The 16064-nt window shown below is 42.1% G+C and overlaps 1 protein-coding gene across 1 annotated transcript in view; it reads right to left on the reverse strand.

Moving 5' to 3' along the window:
* Positions 1-16064, reverse strand: part of znf830 (zinc finger protein 830) — a 43845-nt gene that overhangs the window by 17740 nt on the left and 10041 nt on the right. The window contains exons 3-5 of the mRNA XM_080208847.1: positions 13448-13571; positions 9923-9956; positions 6438-6664 (exon numbers count right to left, since the gene is read on the reverse strand). Of these exons, the coding sequence (XP_080064973.1) occupies positions 6438-6664; positions 9923-9956; positions 13448-13571 (385 nt within the window). The remainder of the gene's footprint in view (positions 1-6437; positions 6665-9922; positions 9957-13447; positions 13572-16064) is intronic.

The following is a 16064-nucleotide window of genomic DNA, read 5'->3' on the forward strand; positions in this document are numbered from 1 at the left end:
GTGCAGTGAAATCCCAAGCATTCTTCTAAACTCATCCAGCACAGATCCACAGGAAACTTTTTCCTTCCTGAAAAGGTTGGGAGCAACTGCTCTATATCAATGATTGTTTATCAGAGAATAATGACATAATGATCCTGAAGGATTGAGGTGAAATGGCACTTGTGGGTGTCATGAGGAATAACAAAACAAACAATAGGAACTCAGTGGAGAAGCTGTAAAATGGTGCGATAACAATTCTTTTAAACTCAATGAAATTAAGATTCAAAACTAATTGCAGACTTATGGAAAATGCCGGTTAATGATATTTTTTCTGTGAAGATTCATGATGTGAACACTGAAATATTCATCTACAAGCATTTAATTTCAAAGTAGATGGTAAGTTGAATTGAAGGGAACAGTATACAAATGTGATGGCTAAGGAAGATGTATGATTATTCTACCTCAGGAATCAAAATATTTTCAAGCAGATCCCACAATCAGGAAATTCTTCTGTATGGGTTCAGTTGAGAGAACCATCATTTTTGGATTTCTAGGGCAGTAGATGCTTTAAGGGTACAGAGATTATTGCACAAGGCAGCAAGGCTCAGGTGGATCTTTCTTGAATGAATCTGCTCTCAAAGTACTTGATGAAAACAAAGAGCATCATGATCAATGAGAATCGCCCTTGTCTCAGTATTGCTATGAATGTGTTCAGGGAAAGACTACAATTCCTCAGATGCTGAACTGATTGGTTCCTGAACTCAACTTTCCGTTCTCTAGAAGGAATTTTAACAGGAATCTGATGAATGCACTAAGATATGTACTCATGATTGGACTTACTATTTCAAATGCATTGGAATAGTATGTAGTACATTCTAATTAAGCTTCGACCTCTGTGATAGGATAATTTTCTTTTTTAATGCTATTATTTAAATGAATGAACATGCACCCAGAATAAATGCTCTATTGACTGCGAACTGAAATTTAATTGCAGTGAATTGGGATGGAAACATTGTTCTTTTCCAAGATGGGTATGAAATGCACTTGCAAACATAATACCATTATGATCACAGGTCACGATGTGAAATGAAATGAGTGAAAAGTGTGCATGTGATTAAAGTGTGAAGTTGATATCAATGTTTGTGTTTATGGTTGCCAAACAACAGAGGTTTATCTAACTACAATAATGCCAAACAGAGAAATATGAACTTGCTCCAAGTTCAAATTGGACTGCCACCTTTTATTTAGAAAGTTTATGTAATAGTGTCACAGATCGGCTTACATTAACACTACAATGAAGTTACTGTGAAAATCCTCTAGTTGCCACACTCTTGTTTGGATATGCTGAGGGGGAATTTAGCATGGCCAATCCATAAGAACATAAGAAATAGGAGCAGGAGTAGGCCATCCAGCCCTTCGAGCCTGCCCCACCATTCAATAAAATCATGGCTGATCTGAAGTGGATCAGTTTCCACTTTCCTGCTTTCTCCCCATAACCCTTAATTCCCTTGTCTGTCAAAAACCTATCTACCCGCGACTTAAATATATTTAGCGAGGTAGTCTCCACCACTTCAACGGGCAGAGAATTCCAGAGATTCACCACCCTTTGAGTGAAGAAGTTCCTCCTCAACTCCATTCTAAACTGAGGCTGTGCCCTCTAGTCCTGCTATCCTTTCTAAGCGGGAAGAATCTCTCTACCTCTACCCTATCCATCCCTTTCATTATCTTATATGTCTCTATAAGATCCCCCCTCATCCTTCTAAACTCCAACGAGTACAGACCCAGTCTATTTAGTCTCTCATCACAGTCCAACCCCCTCATCTCCGGTATCAGCCTAGTGCACCTCCTCTGCACTCCCTCCAAGGCCAAAATATCCTTGCGCCAGTGCGGCGACCAAAACTGCACACAGTACTCCAGCTGCGGCCTCACCAGTGCCCTGTACAGTTGCAGCAAGATCTCCCTGCTTTTATATTCTATCCCCCTCGCTATAAAGGCCAGCATTCCATTAGCCTTCTTGATCACCTGCTGCACCTGCAGACTGGGTTTTTGCAACTCATGCACAAGGATCCCCAGGTCCCTCTGCACCGTAGCATGCTGCAGCTTTTCGCCCTTTAAATAGTAATCCCTCCTACTATTATTTCTGCCAAAGTGGATAACCTCACACTTGCTAACATTATACTCCATCTGCCAGGTCCTCGCCCACTCGCTCAGCCTATCCAGATCCCTCTGCAGACTTTCCACACCCTCCATGCAATTTGCTTTACTACTCATCTTCATGTCATCAACAAATTTCATCACCCTACACTCAGCCCCCTCCTCCTGATGATCTATATAAATGGTAAATAGTTGAGGCTCCAGCACCGATCCCTGCATGTCTTTCAGACTGTGGGAGGGAACCGGAGCACCTGGAGGAAACCCACACAGACACAGGGAAAACATGCAGACTCCATACAGACAATGACCCAAGCCGGGAATCGCATTCGGGCCAGGTCCTTGGCACTGTGAGGCAGCAGTGCTAACCACTCTACCATCATGCCACCCACCTCTTCAGTGGGTAATTCTTGTCCCTGAGGAAGCAACTGTGCAGTCTCTGAAGGCCCTGAAACATGTCAGGGATCTCAAGGTGGCTCATGATCAGTTTGACTCCAGGCATGTCAACTGAGTTACAGCTCAACTGTCTCAGCAGCAGCAATGGGGTAATGATCAATATTTCATTTAGCCTTGTCGTTGTCAACATCCCACATCTGTAATCCCCCACTCTCCCAGATCTGAGTGGAACCATGAGTCCATAATGACATCCCTACCAACCCTTCGCACTGCTCTCCGAGAGGCCCTTGGCCAAACAGCAGAAAGCATCCTCAAGAATGGTATTTTTCAGGTAGCAATTTTCTACCCGGACTGCCTCGAGTCAACCCTCCCCGGGGAGTCTTCCCTCTGATTAGCCCCCCGGTACCCTGGAATCTTTTCCCTGGTAGCTTGGAGACTTACCACCCCCTCCAGTACCCTTCCAGAGTTATCCCAGTCAGCCCCAAATCATCCAGCGGCCAGTCACCCTAATCAGAGCTGGTACTCCTGAGTCAATCCCTGAATACAAGGAGCTGCTCTGCAATTGCTGCTTTCACCTCCAAGATCCTCTTGGAGGGGTGCTCGCCAGGTGCGCACCTTTTCAAGCCCGTCACAATCTGCGCCATTCTTACATCATGCTTTCGTGGATGGGTTTTCTGATTTGGGGGGCGGGGTTATGATTCTGGCATCTTGAGCCCAATAACAAGATGCAAATGTATTATAATAATGTCTCTGATGGAAGTACAGCCTGCCACTGACAGGAGGTGGAGAACACACACGCTCACGACCAGTTTTCACACTGGTGTAAGATGCCTTCTCACAATATTTGCTGCTCCTGTCACTGAATCCACCTGACCTTAATGGGAGCAGAAAATCCCATCTCAAATGTGTTACTCAGTGGACCTGTGCATATGTGACTCGCTGAAAAGCTTTCTGCCGCACTGTAACATTCTGTGATTCTGCAACATTGCCCGGGGATGGGTTAAGAGGGAATGTTTCTTTTGTTTTTAACGTTTGCTGTTTTTACTGATGCTGTCAGGCATGTCAGCTACGATTCTCACCGATTTTTACAGATGCACCATTGAAAGCATTCGTTGAATCACAGCTTGGTATGGCCCCTGCTCTGCCCAAGACTGCAATGAACTACAAAGATCATGAATGCAGCCCAATCCATCACATAAACCAGCTTCCCATTCACTGACTCTGTCTACACTTCCTGCTGCCTCGGCAAAGCAGCTCACATAATTAAAGAGCCCACACACCGCAGACATTCTCTCTTTCACCTTCTTCCATCAGGAAAAAGACACAAAAGTCTGAGATCACGTACCAACTGACTCAAGAACAACTTCTTCCCTTTTGAATGGACTTACCTTGCATTAAGTTGTTCTTTCTCTACACCCTAGCTATAATTATAACACTACATTCTGCACTCTCTCGTTTCCTTCTCAATGAATGGTATGTTTTGTCTGTATAGCGTGCAAGAAACAATACTTTTCACTGTATGTTAATACATGTGACAATAATAAAATCAATTCAAATGATGCAGTCAGCTAGAGAGCAGTCTGTGAGAGGGCAGTTGGTGTCTACCCAACATTATGGACAGAAGCAGTGAAGCCCTCAGGAATCAGGGATGTTTCTTTGGGATACTGCACAGAAATTGCGTATAGAAACATGATTGAAATAAAAAGTCTAAATTCACTCAGAACTTAAAGACGACCAAATCTGCCTTGTAAAGACAGTAGGGGAAATTGGCATGGTAACCCTCACAAAGTGTGTTCTGGAAGTCCAAAACCAAGGAACTTAAGAGAATCAGAATCCTAAGATGAGTCATCAACTTAAGACAGGACCATAACAACTCAGAGGTTTTTTTTAATGACATCCACACTCAGCAAGATGAAAGAGGGCCAGCCAATGTTTCAAAATTGTTCAGATTACCCAATATGAGAACAATTTAAACATTCCCAACCTGGTAATTACTTTATATTAATTTATAAACAGATTAACCAGGCAAGAAACATGATATTTTTGCATTTTGCAAACCTATGTCATCAAGAGATTGGTATTATTGCGCCATATCAGGTTAAGACACAAGTTCGGACTTGTTTATTAAGGGGGGGTGACAGGAAAAGGTTTAATAGGTTCAGCTGCATGTGACCAAACCTGTGAGATGTTGCAATGAATTTTCGTGGGATGAAACATAAACTGCCTTGGCCTTGCATATACTCAGATTTCCTTAATTGCACCAAAACCATTTACAATGATGGGGACTTAGAACTAAATTGCTGTTCCTTCACTGTCACTAGGTCAAAGTCCTTGATTTGATTTACTGTCTCATTTGTCACAAAGCAAAAAGTATTGTTTCTTGCGACCTAAACAGACAAAGCATACTATTCATAGAGAAGGAAATGAGAGAGTGCAGAATGTAGTGTTATTGTCGTAGTTAGGGTGTAGAGAAAGAACAACTTAATGCAAGGCAGGTTCAAAAATCTGATAGTGGCAGGGAAGAAGCTGCTCGAGTCGGTTGGTATGTGAAAAAATCCTATCAATTCTGTGCATCTACACCACGTGTGCTGCAGAGATTCAAGAAGCAATTCAGCCGCAACTACCTGAATTACACAACAAAATTCCCACAATAAGTCTGGCAACATCTGTGAACAGTGAAACAGTTAATGCTTCAAGTCCATATAACTATTCTTCAGAGCTCTGAAGAATCATATGGACTCGAAATGTTAACTCTGTTTTTTCCGCAGACACTGCCAGAGTTGTTCCAGAATTTTCTGTTTTTATTTCAAATTCCCTGCATCTGCAGTTCTCACCATGAGATTGTGTAATAAGATTCACTGGCACAGTGTTTTTTTGAAATCTTCAGTCCTTTCTTTTATTCTTTCATGGAATGTGAGGAACCCCAAGAAAGTGTTACTCATCCTAATTGCCTGTGAACTGACTGGTTCGCTCAGTCATTTCAAAAGTACAATTACGAGTCAACTATATTGCTTTGCGTTTGGAGTCATGTGTAGGCCAGCATGACTAAAGATGAGATTTCCTTCCCTGAAGGACCTCATGAACAAAATAGGTTTTAAACACCTCCTGGAAGAGCCAAGTTAATCATTTCATTCGACACTGATGTTTAACTCAAGGTCTTAAAATAAAATCTAGCAGTGATGAAATAGAAATCTAGTTCCTGGAAGGCATTTTCCCACAGCTCAAAACTTAGCACAAAATAGGTAATTGCACAAAGTGAGAAACTGTGGCAAATGGAAGTTACAGTGGGCCAGTGTTGAATAATAGTTTGGAGCTTAGCTGCATTGGTGACAGAGTAGGGAGGCTTTACTCTTTATCTAACTACAATGTAGTAACTTAAAATAGTTGATTCTGAGAAGACAGGCTTGAAAATGTTCCACTCCTGAACTACCATCAACTTACTGAGCACAGAAGTTCACATCATTCCTGGTCAAAGATTCATTTGTTTCTGCTCAGATAGTCAGAACCTGAAGCAAAAATCTTTCATGATAATGAGAATGCACTGAAAATCTTGCAATGCTAATGACTAAGTACTTAGATTTATGGTGCATTGGCTAGAACGTACTTCTAGAAATTCCTATACTGCAGTCAGTCCTTATGTGTTTACTTAAACAATTATGTTAAAATCCACAGAACAATTAAACCTTCCTATTGTAATTGAATGGCAGCTTGAGCGCAAATTCTTACATTAAGAGGTTGGGTGACTTTAATTTCCAGATTGGAACAAATTCAGTCAAGAAACGATACCATTACTTTCAAACAGGCTCCCAGTAGCCTTTGAATTGTTCACACAATTATTTTAAAAATAATTGTGCCAACACTAGTGAATGTTTAAAGAAGGAATGTTGCTCCATTGTCAGCCAAATATTTACCTGCAGGTAGACTATGCCCAGCCTCTGCCTGTACTGGTGCTGGAAGAGCAGCATTTTTCTGTAAAGGAGCTACTGCTACAGGGGAATCAGCCACAGCACTTTTCTTATCCTCCTGATCAATGCCATCGTCCTCGTAATCACCAACTACGAAGCCGAGTCCAGAACACTGTGCAGATATTGGCTGTTGAGATACATTGTTCTCTGGATCTATAAAATCGGCTAACAACCTGTGAGAAATAGAAGTGCAGAATGATTACAATGCAGAAGAAAACCATTCAGACTGTTGAGACCATGCTGGCTCTCTCTACTCCCTGGCCTTTTCCTGCAGCCCTGCAAGCTTTCCCCTTCAGTTACTCCCTTTCAACATCTATGACTGAATTTGCCTCCACCAGTTTTTTTTTCAGACAGGGGTTTATGTTCACATTGTCTTTGTTTTTTTGCCAATCACTTTAAAGATGGAGCAAAAACATTGAATAACCTGCCATTTTCTGTGAATATTTTCATCACAATATTTGAAGTAACACAGGTAATTTGTGAAAAGACTTCTGCAAACATTCCTATCTAGTTAATAACTGACCCTCATTTCCTCCCATACAATTTATAACATAAATGAGCATCCATGTTAAAACTAATAACTGGATTGAAAATGTAATTTTTATGTATGACAAATATAATTTTAGCAATAATTAGAGGAACAAATGGGTGTTTTTCTGGTTGGCGCTCTGTGATTAGTGGTGTGCCCCACATTAAGATGAATGGTAGAGCAAAGTGTGCAGAGGACATAAAGTCTGCAGCAGGATATAGTTTGAGTGAGTGCCTAAAGATCTGGCAGATGGAGTACAATGTTGGTAAATGTGAGGTCATCCATTTTGGTTAGAATAACAGCAAAATGGATTATATGGTAAAAACAAAATGCAGCATGCTGCTGTGCAGAGGGACCTGGGTATCCTTACATATGAATCACAAAAAGTTGGTTTGTAGGTGCAGCAGGTAATTAAGAAGGCAAATGGAATTTTGTCCTTCATTGCTTGAGGGATGGAGTTTAAAAACACACAGGTTATGTTGCAGCTGTATAAGTTGGTGGTGATGCCACACCTGGAGTACTGTGTACAGTTTTGGTCTCCTTACTTGAGAAAGGATATAGTGGCACGAGAGGGGGTGCAGATGAGATTCACTAGGTTGATTCTGGAGTTGAGAGGGAGATTGTTTCCACTGGTGGGTGAAACTAGAACTAGGGGGCATAGACTCAAAATAAGGGGGAACAGATTTAGAACTGAGTTGTGGAGGAACTTTTTCACCCAAAGGATTGTGAATCTGTGGAATTCCATGCTCAGTGAAGTAATTGAGGATGCCTCATTGAATGTTTTTAAGGCAAAGATAGAGAGATTTTTGAACAGTAAAAGAATTAAGGGCTGTGGTGAGCAGGCGGTAAGTGAAGCTGAGTCCACAGAAACGTCAGCCGTGATCTTATTGAATGGCAGAGCAGGCTTGAGGGGCCAAATGGCCTACTCCTGTTAGTAGTTCTTATGTAATCGGTAGCTGAGCCAAAAAGACTGCAAAAGTCCTAGGCTCAGACTCTGGTCCACATTGAGCTCACTGACTTCAAATCAATCAGTTGATACTCTTGAGTGGGAGCCAACAATCCACCCACTTGTTTCTTCCCAGCTTCAGAAGATCATTCCTCTCTCTCTCTCACCTTGGCAACCCGATCAAAATTCTCAACTTCAAACTTCCTGTGTATTGTTGTTCATTTGCTCACTCCCAGCTATCTCCTAATAGCAAGCTGGCCAACATCCCACTATTCATTTCTACCATGAAATGGAGACAGGGTTCAAGCTATACATAAACATATTGCAAAACATTTAAAGGACAAAGGTCCAAAGTCTATATGGGAAGTGTACCCTATCCTATATTGTCATCACTATTAGGAAACATATAAATCACTTCTACAAGTGATTTCTTAATTAAATATATTTTGATCTCCACCCAAATCTGCATCGAATGTCATCTCTCTTGCATTAATGCCATTCCTAATTAGAGCTACCCTTCCCACCTTTGCTTTATGTCCTTCAGAAATGCTATTTATCCTTTGCCATCCTGCAGCCATGTCTCTGTAATGTCTACTAAATCCATACATAGTTATTCCTATTTGCATCCAATTTTTCTGTTTTTTGTTACGAATGTTACATGCATTAATACAGAGCCTTCAGTTCCTATTTTATAATCTTGAGCCTTACCTGCTGCTGTGCTCTTAAGCTCGTACTCTGTCCCTTCTTGCCACTCTGATTATTGTTTGTTTTATTCCTAGTTTACTCTCTTGCCCTACCTTCTTTATTTAGTTTACCATATCTTCTCAAACTTGATCCCATACCCCCATCATTTTGTTTAAAGCCCTCTTTATTGCATGAGTTACGCAACTCACCAGAATGGTTCAGGTGAAGACCGGTCCGTTAGTACAGCACACTTCCCTAGTATTGGTGCTACTGCCCATGAATCAAAACACATTTCTCCCACACCATTTTTTGAACCACATCTTTAACTCTCTAATCTGATTTATTCAACATGAATTTTCTTGTGGCTCAGCTGGTACTCCTGAGATTTTTACCTCTGAGATAAACTGCTCTCGAGTGCTGCTGACTGGCTTCCAGACCTTTCTCCACTCATTCCTCTAGGTCAAACTGACTGCAAATGCTGATTTAACTACCTCTAATAACTCCCAAACCACCCCCCTCTACTAAGACTGCTTGAAAACCTGATTACACTATCTATCATGAACAACACAACCCCCGACTACAGCACTGCCCCAACTCCTCCACAACTAATTCCTCAACCTGATGCCCCAAACTCCAACATTCACAGTCCTACTAACTCCATCCTTACTGTTCCTGACTACCTCCCCATCCTGCCTACACCCTTGACACACTTATCTACCAGCATATCTCCTCACCTGGAGAGCTGGCGTTAAGTCCAGATGACCTTTTGTCAAAAGTTTTTGACAAAGGGTCATTTGGACTTGAAATGTCAGCTCTTTTCTCTCCTCACAGATGCTGTTAGACTTGCTGTTATTTCCCAGCATTTTTACTTTTGGTTTCAGATTCCAACATCTGCAGTAACTTGCTTTCATATCTCTTCACCCTCTTACATGACACAAACTTAATGGAATACGACAGCTAGTGGCATAAAAAGTAGCATGACTTATCCCCGACACTCCTGAAGGAAGGAGGACCCTGGAGCCAGTACATTCCACATTTCTGAGGAGGTCTGGTTCAAAGTCTAGGTGAGAAATGTGGAGCTTTGATGCATGGGAGTAGCAATCCAATTGCCAGTCTTTAGAACATTCAGATCAGAAAAACAGAATAGGGAAACCAGTAGAAGTTAATATGTGAAATAAGTAGAAACAAGTTTTTTTAAAGCTTTTGTCCAAATGTAATGTTAAAGAAGATCAAACTGTGAGATAAGTAGTCTTTGTCGACAAAATTACTTACCTAGAGTCTGAGTATGTTCTGGATTCACAGAATACTGTAAAATGTAAACCAAACAATTAGTAACAAAGTATTTGTTAGAGTTGCAAAAATATTAATCACAATTTTAGTACTGAATTAGCTATACAACATCTTAAACAGAAAGTAATACACTGATAGGGCATTTTTACTGAACTTCCTACCAGGATTTCTGTTTGAAATCTATCATGTTACATATTTCTATGTATGTATGAGACAGGAATGAACTAGGGGGAAAGGGGAGGAAAGGAGAGGGAAGGAGAGGGAGACATTACATGCAAAAGAAACAATCCAAATGACTCCTTTAAGCAAAACTTCTGCTCCAGTTCTAACACTAAAACCAATACCCAGATTTTAATAACTCTCCCTTCAGGATTTCTTTGTCTTGACTGCTGTGCAAATGATAGTTTTAACTTGCAATTCCCATACTCTATTAACATAGCGTCAAAACTTCTGAAGTCTACTTTCCCACTTTAAATCTGGTGATTGCAATTATCTCTTTTTCTCTCAACACTGTCTGCTTTCCCTTGAATTCTCATCTGGACAATACCTTGTTCTCGGTTCTTTAGTCTGAAGATGTTACTTCTGTCCCATTTCCCTGATTATCTGGACTGCATCTGTTTGTTTAGGAAGTCTGCCTCTTTGCAGCTCCTTTGTCCTGTTCAGCTTATCCTGGTAGGGTTGAGAGATGTTTCCTTCCTGGTGCTATCTTCAACTGCAAACAAATTCAGCTAAAACTAAGTTCAAAAGCCTTTCCACCTTACAAGCCCCCCAGTTGCCAAACAGCCACTGCTACTTCTGCCAGCCTCTATTTATAGAGCTGTAAGCCTCTAAACACAACAGAAATTTAGTTGGAATTGAAACCAACCCCCACACCTACAAACATCTTTGTCCAGCATAAACCTACCTGTAGGTCCTATCCTTCCAGGTGCAGAAACATTAACACGCTTAAAACTATACCATATTTTTAATGCTTACCAATGCAAGTATAAATCCCTTAAAACTGCCATTGTTTTCCTAGCAAACACACATTTCAAAATAAGACACACTGAATATGATGTGTGAAATGTGATCGACTATATTTGTTTTATTAAACTATGTACAGATCTCCTATGGCATTGTACTATCCAACGCAACGGGCCCAATTTTAGCATTGTGTCGCACCCATTTTCGGTGTGAAAATGTGGTAAAATCAGCTGTGAGATCATTAATGCGATCCACGCCTGTGTCCGCGCAGATGGCCACTTTAACCAGACCTGGGAATGGTCGCAATCTGATTCGCACCTGAAACAGGCATTTGCACGCATTTAAATTGAATTAATAAACTGCCTGCCCAACTTTATCAGTATTTCCCCCTTTACCACCGCGTTCGCTGATCAGGAATCGCGCCGAAATGAACATGCTGAATTAAGTCTGAATCGGGCACTCCAACAGCTCTTTGACTCAGATCGGTTGCGGGGGAGGTCAGATCATTCTCTAGTTGCAGGTGGAGGGGAGTGACACCAGATCATTTTCTTTTGGGGGGGGGGGGGGGGGCAGCGTGGGGCGGCAAGATTGTTGTCTGGTTGGGGGGGGGGGGGGGGGGGGGGGGGAAGATGGTGGGGCACGATTGTTGTCTGGTGGTGATGTGGGGGCGGGGGGGGGGGGGGGGGGGGCGGTGGAGGGCTGATCATTGTCTGGTGGGAGGGGGGGTGGGCCAGATCATTCTCTGGTGAGGGGGTGGAGAGGGGGGAGGAGAGGTGGGTCAGATGTTCTTGTTTTTGGGGCGAGGGGAGTGAGGCCAGATCGGGGGGGGGGGGGGGGGGGTGGATCTCTGATGGGCGGGATGCAGGGTGGTCCGCTGTCACCCTGCGGGCAATCAATGGAGGGGGGGGGGTGCAATTGGTCTGGATAGTGGGGGGTTGGGTGGATAAGGGAGACAGTGATGTCTGTTGGTGGCCACTGCTCCTCTTCGTTCCCTGGCCGCTTTCTCCGCTTTTTGCAGCTCGGGACGATCTGGCACGGATGCACTTTTTCAATTTTTTCTCTAACTGCGCGTGTGCAGTTCAGAACTCTGATCATTTCAGGCATGCTAAGCCCTGCCCACAGCGCAAATGGGACGTACGATTTTTTTTCAGGCTGAGTAAGCACGGGAGCACCTGAAAGCAGATTTCCAAGTCGGATCTGAATTGCGCCCAGATTCAGCACTTCGAATGAAAATGGTAAAATCAGGCCTAATGTGAACAATGTTTCACAGCTGTTGAGGTTATTACTGCTGTAGAACATTGCTAATCTACATTAATAGAATAACGTGTGCTATTCTGAGATTTCCTACTTCTTGCTTGTCTCAAAGATTAGAAATAAAATTCTTATCCCTTATTATTATCAAAGCAGGTGGTATATAATGATGTAACAGTTGAGGGTAAACTTTCTAGTCCTGCTAGCCATGGAATCACCACAGGTGAGACAGACAATTTAACAGACCATTTAAAGGTCTGCTGGCCTCAGGCTGGAATCTCTGATCTCAGGGTGGGCATGACCACAAGATCCTGTCCATGGAATTAGCAAAACTGGGTGTTGGTAGTAGTAGCATTTAGCTGCACAGGGGACAGTCCTCAGCTTCAAGGCTGGCATTGATCTCCAGTAGCACTGGGGGGGGGGTGGGGGGGGGGGGGGGGGGGTGGTCTTAAGCTTTAATAGCATTAGTGAAAAGCCCTCAATTTTGGCAATCAGGTGAAGAGTTTGGAGTTCAACAGAATCAGCTTGTAACTTTCTATAAAATCTCTGCAACGACTGAATGGAGTGGTTTGCGATTGGTTTCCGGTCTCATTTGTATCTCACGTTATTTCTCTCTCTGTTTCAAAGTTGTTAGTTAATAGCTATCAAAAACTACCTAAAATAATTACAGCGCTTCCATTTATATTAATTTGCATTTTTCAAAAAACTTCAAGTGCCTCTTTCCTCACCCTAATTTATTCCTCATTTTTCAGCTTCACATGTTTTCTCAAGTTTACCATAAACAAACTCTTTAAAAAAAACCCTAATGTTTACAAAAGCTTTGGTAATTAGGTCTTTCTTCAAACAATTTAGAAAACCAACCACACACTGCAACTGAGCAAAACTGGAGCAAATAAACCGTGCACGTCCTGAAACTGAAGAAACTGCTTATAGCAATAGTTCAGGGTAAACTGTTACATCAAAGCTGAGGCTTTAATTAAGAGATAACTGGAGCTCCTTAGCCTAGAAAAAATGCACTATTGCTCGGTTCAATTCAAAGCCACAAAGAGGGAAAAAACACTATTAGCTCAACATATATATTAGCTCACGTTGACTGCAATGTTTCAAGAAGGTAGCTCACCACTACCTTCTCAAGGACAACAAGGGATGAGCAATAAATGCTGGCTGGCCAGCGATGCCCACGACACATGAATGAATGAAATAAAATTTGACTTTACAGCATTTCACATAAATCGGTAATTATTCTCCCAGGCGTGACTTATATTATTCTGAGAATATCTAAATGGTCAATACCTTTGGCTTGCTTTGTTGCTTGAGATTCTGCATCTATAACTTTCCTTTTTCCTACAGGAACTGATGATGTGTGAACGAATGATGGTCCTGTTGTTTGTTTTGTAGCTTTTCGTTTCTCAAGGTTCTGTAAGAAACCAAATAAACTAACGTACTTAACAAAAATAAAATCACCTTTAAGAATGCACTTTTAATGAAGCAGCATTGGTCTATTACACATGGCAATTCTGCCCAATTCAAATATTTGCTGGTAAGTGCCAGTAGTGGTATCTCATATACAGGAAAATAAGGTGTCACGCTTGGGAAGGTGCAGTACAGGATTACATGCAAGGTGAGATGACAGAGCAATCCCACAAACTAACTGTTCAAGTCAAAGCTCCGCAGTTCTGTCACATTCATCATGAATGGTGTGGCCAATTAATATAACTAAACATCCATTGCCATCATCGTTCTCAGCAATGTTGCAGCCCAACAGAGAAGTACAATGGCAAAGTTGAAGTGCTGCCAACATTCATCTCAAGTGCCAATTTTCAGCCAATTCAGTTCTTTTTTCCTTTCACTGGATGTGGGTATCGCTGCTGGGCCAGATGTGTTGGACTGGCTTGTCACACCATTTCAGAGGGCAGTTAAAAGTCAACCACATTGCTGTGGATCTGGAGTCACATGTAGGCCAGACCACGTAAGGGCAGCAAATTCTTTCTCTAAGACTATTAGTGAACCAGACAGGTTAACAACAATTGACAACAGTTTCATTTGACCCAGAACATTAGCTTGGGCCTCTGGATTATAAGCACAGTGGCATTACCATTAGACCACCATCTCACCATATTCAATTGACATCAAGCGATAGCTAAGTGCTAAACACAGCAAAGATACTGTCCCAACAATATTTTACCTGTGGACCTGAAACGTCAAGAACTAATGAGCCCTCAGCTAAGCTATTCTAGTACAGCATAAAACTGGTACGTATGTTGAAAATTGCCTGATGTTCAGTCCACCAAAAGCATGACAAATTCAAACCGTCCAACTGACATGATCTTGGAATACTCTACTTAACAGACACCACACAGGCTACGTTATTTCACAAGGCAGCTTCAGCAATACTTTCTCAAGCATAGCTAGAGATAGGCAAAAAATGTTGGTCTTGCCTCCAACATCCATATTCCAAGAAGGAGTATATGATAAAATATTAAGAACATAAGAACTAGGAGTTGGAGTAGGCCATCTGGACTCTCGAGCCTGCTGCACCATTCAGTAAGATCATGGCTGATCTTTTTGTGGACTCAGCTCCACTTATCTGCCCACTCACCATAACCCTTAATTCCTTTACTGCTCAAAAATTTATCTATCCTTGCCTTAAAAACATTCAATGAGGTAGCCTCAACTGCTTCACTGGGCAGGGAATTCCACAGATTCGCAACCTTTTGTGTGAAGAAGTTGCTCCTCAACTCAATCCTAAATCTGCTTCCCCTTATTTAGAGGCCATGCCCTCTAGTTCTAGTTTCGCCTGCCAGTGGAAACAACTTTCCTGCTTCTGTCTTAGCTATTCCCTTCATCGTAGAACATAGAACACTACAGCACAAACAGACCCTTCGGCCCACAAGTTGCACCGATCACATCCATACCTACCAAGCCATAGAACTATCTGTACCTCCCAATCCCATTAAATTCCATATACTCATCCAGAAGTCTTTTAAAAGACCCCAGCGAGTTCGCCTCTACCACCACCAACGGCAGCCGATTCCACTCACTCACCACCCTGAGTGAAAAACTTACCCCTAACGTCTCCTTTGTACTTGCTTCCCAGCACCTTAAACCTGTGTCCTCTTGTAGCGACCATTTCAGCCCTGGGAAATAACCTCCGAGAATCCACCCTATCTATTCCTCTCAACATTTTATAAACCTCTATCAGGTCGCCTCTCAACCTTCATCTCTCCAGGGAGAAGAGGCCTAGCTCACCTTATATGCTTCTATAAGATCTCCCCTCATTCTTCTGAATTCCACTGAGTATATACCCAGTCTATTCAGTCTCTCCTCATAAGCCAACCGTCTCAACTCCAAAATCAACCTAGTGAATCTCCCCTGTGCACCCCCTCCAGTGCCAGTATATCTTTTTTCAAGTAAGGAGACTAAAACTGTACACAGTACTCCAGGTGTGGCCTCACCAGCACCTTAACAATAAAGCCACACCAATTCCTTTCATTTTAGCTTTATTGCAACTGGTTCCTCGAGTAACTTTGATGAATGTCTCTTCCTGTGACAATGAAATTTAAGGTTTTTGTTATATCTTCTCAAGTAAGTGTCATTGCTCATAGAATATCACTTTGGAATCAGTAAAAGGGGGCTGGAGCTCCTCTGTAACCAGATCTATTTTCTAGTACAGCATATTGACTAGTGACAAATTTGAATATTCTGCAATCAGTTGAGAAATGACTTTGAAATGAAGAGCAAGTTGAGTACATATGAACAAACAGGCCCTTCAGCCCACAAGTTGCGCCAATCATATCCATACCTACCAAGCCATAGAACTATCTATAACTCTCAATCCCATTAAATCCCACGTACTCATCCAGAAGTCTCTTAAAAGACCCCAGTGAGTTCGCCTCTACCACCACCGACG

The sequence above is a fragment of the Carcharhinus amblyrhynchos genome, chromosome 2 (genome assembly GCF_965287045.1).
Source record: "Carcharhinus amblyrhynchos chromosome 2, sCarAmb.v2.hapA, whole genome shotgun sequence".
Classification (NCBI taxonomy): domain Eukaryota; kingdom Metazoa; phylum Chordata; class Chondrichthyes; order Carcharhiniformes; family Carcharhinidae; genus Carcharhinus; species Carcharhinus amblyrhynchos.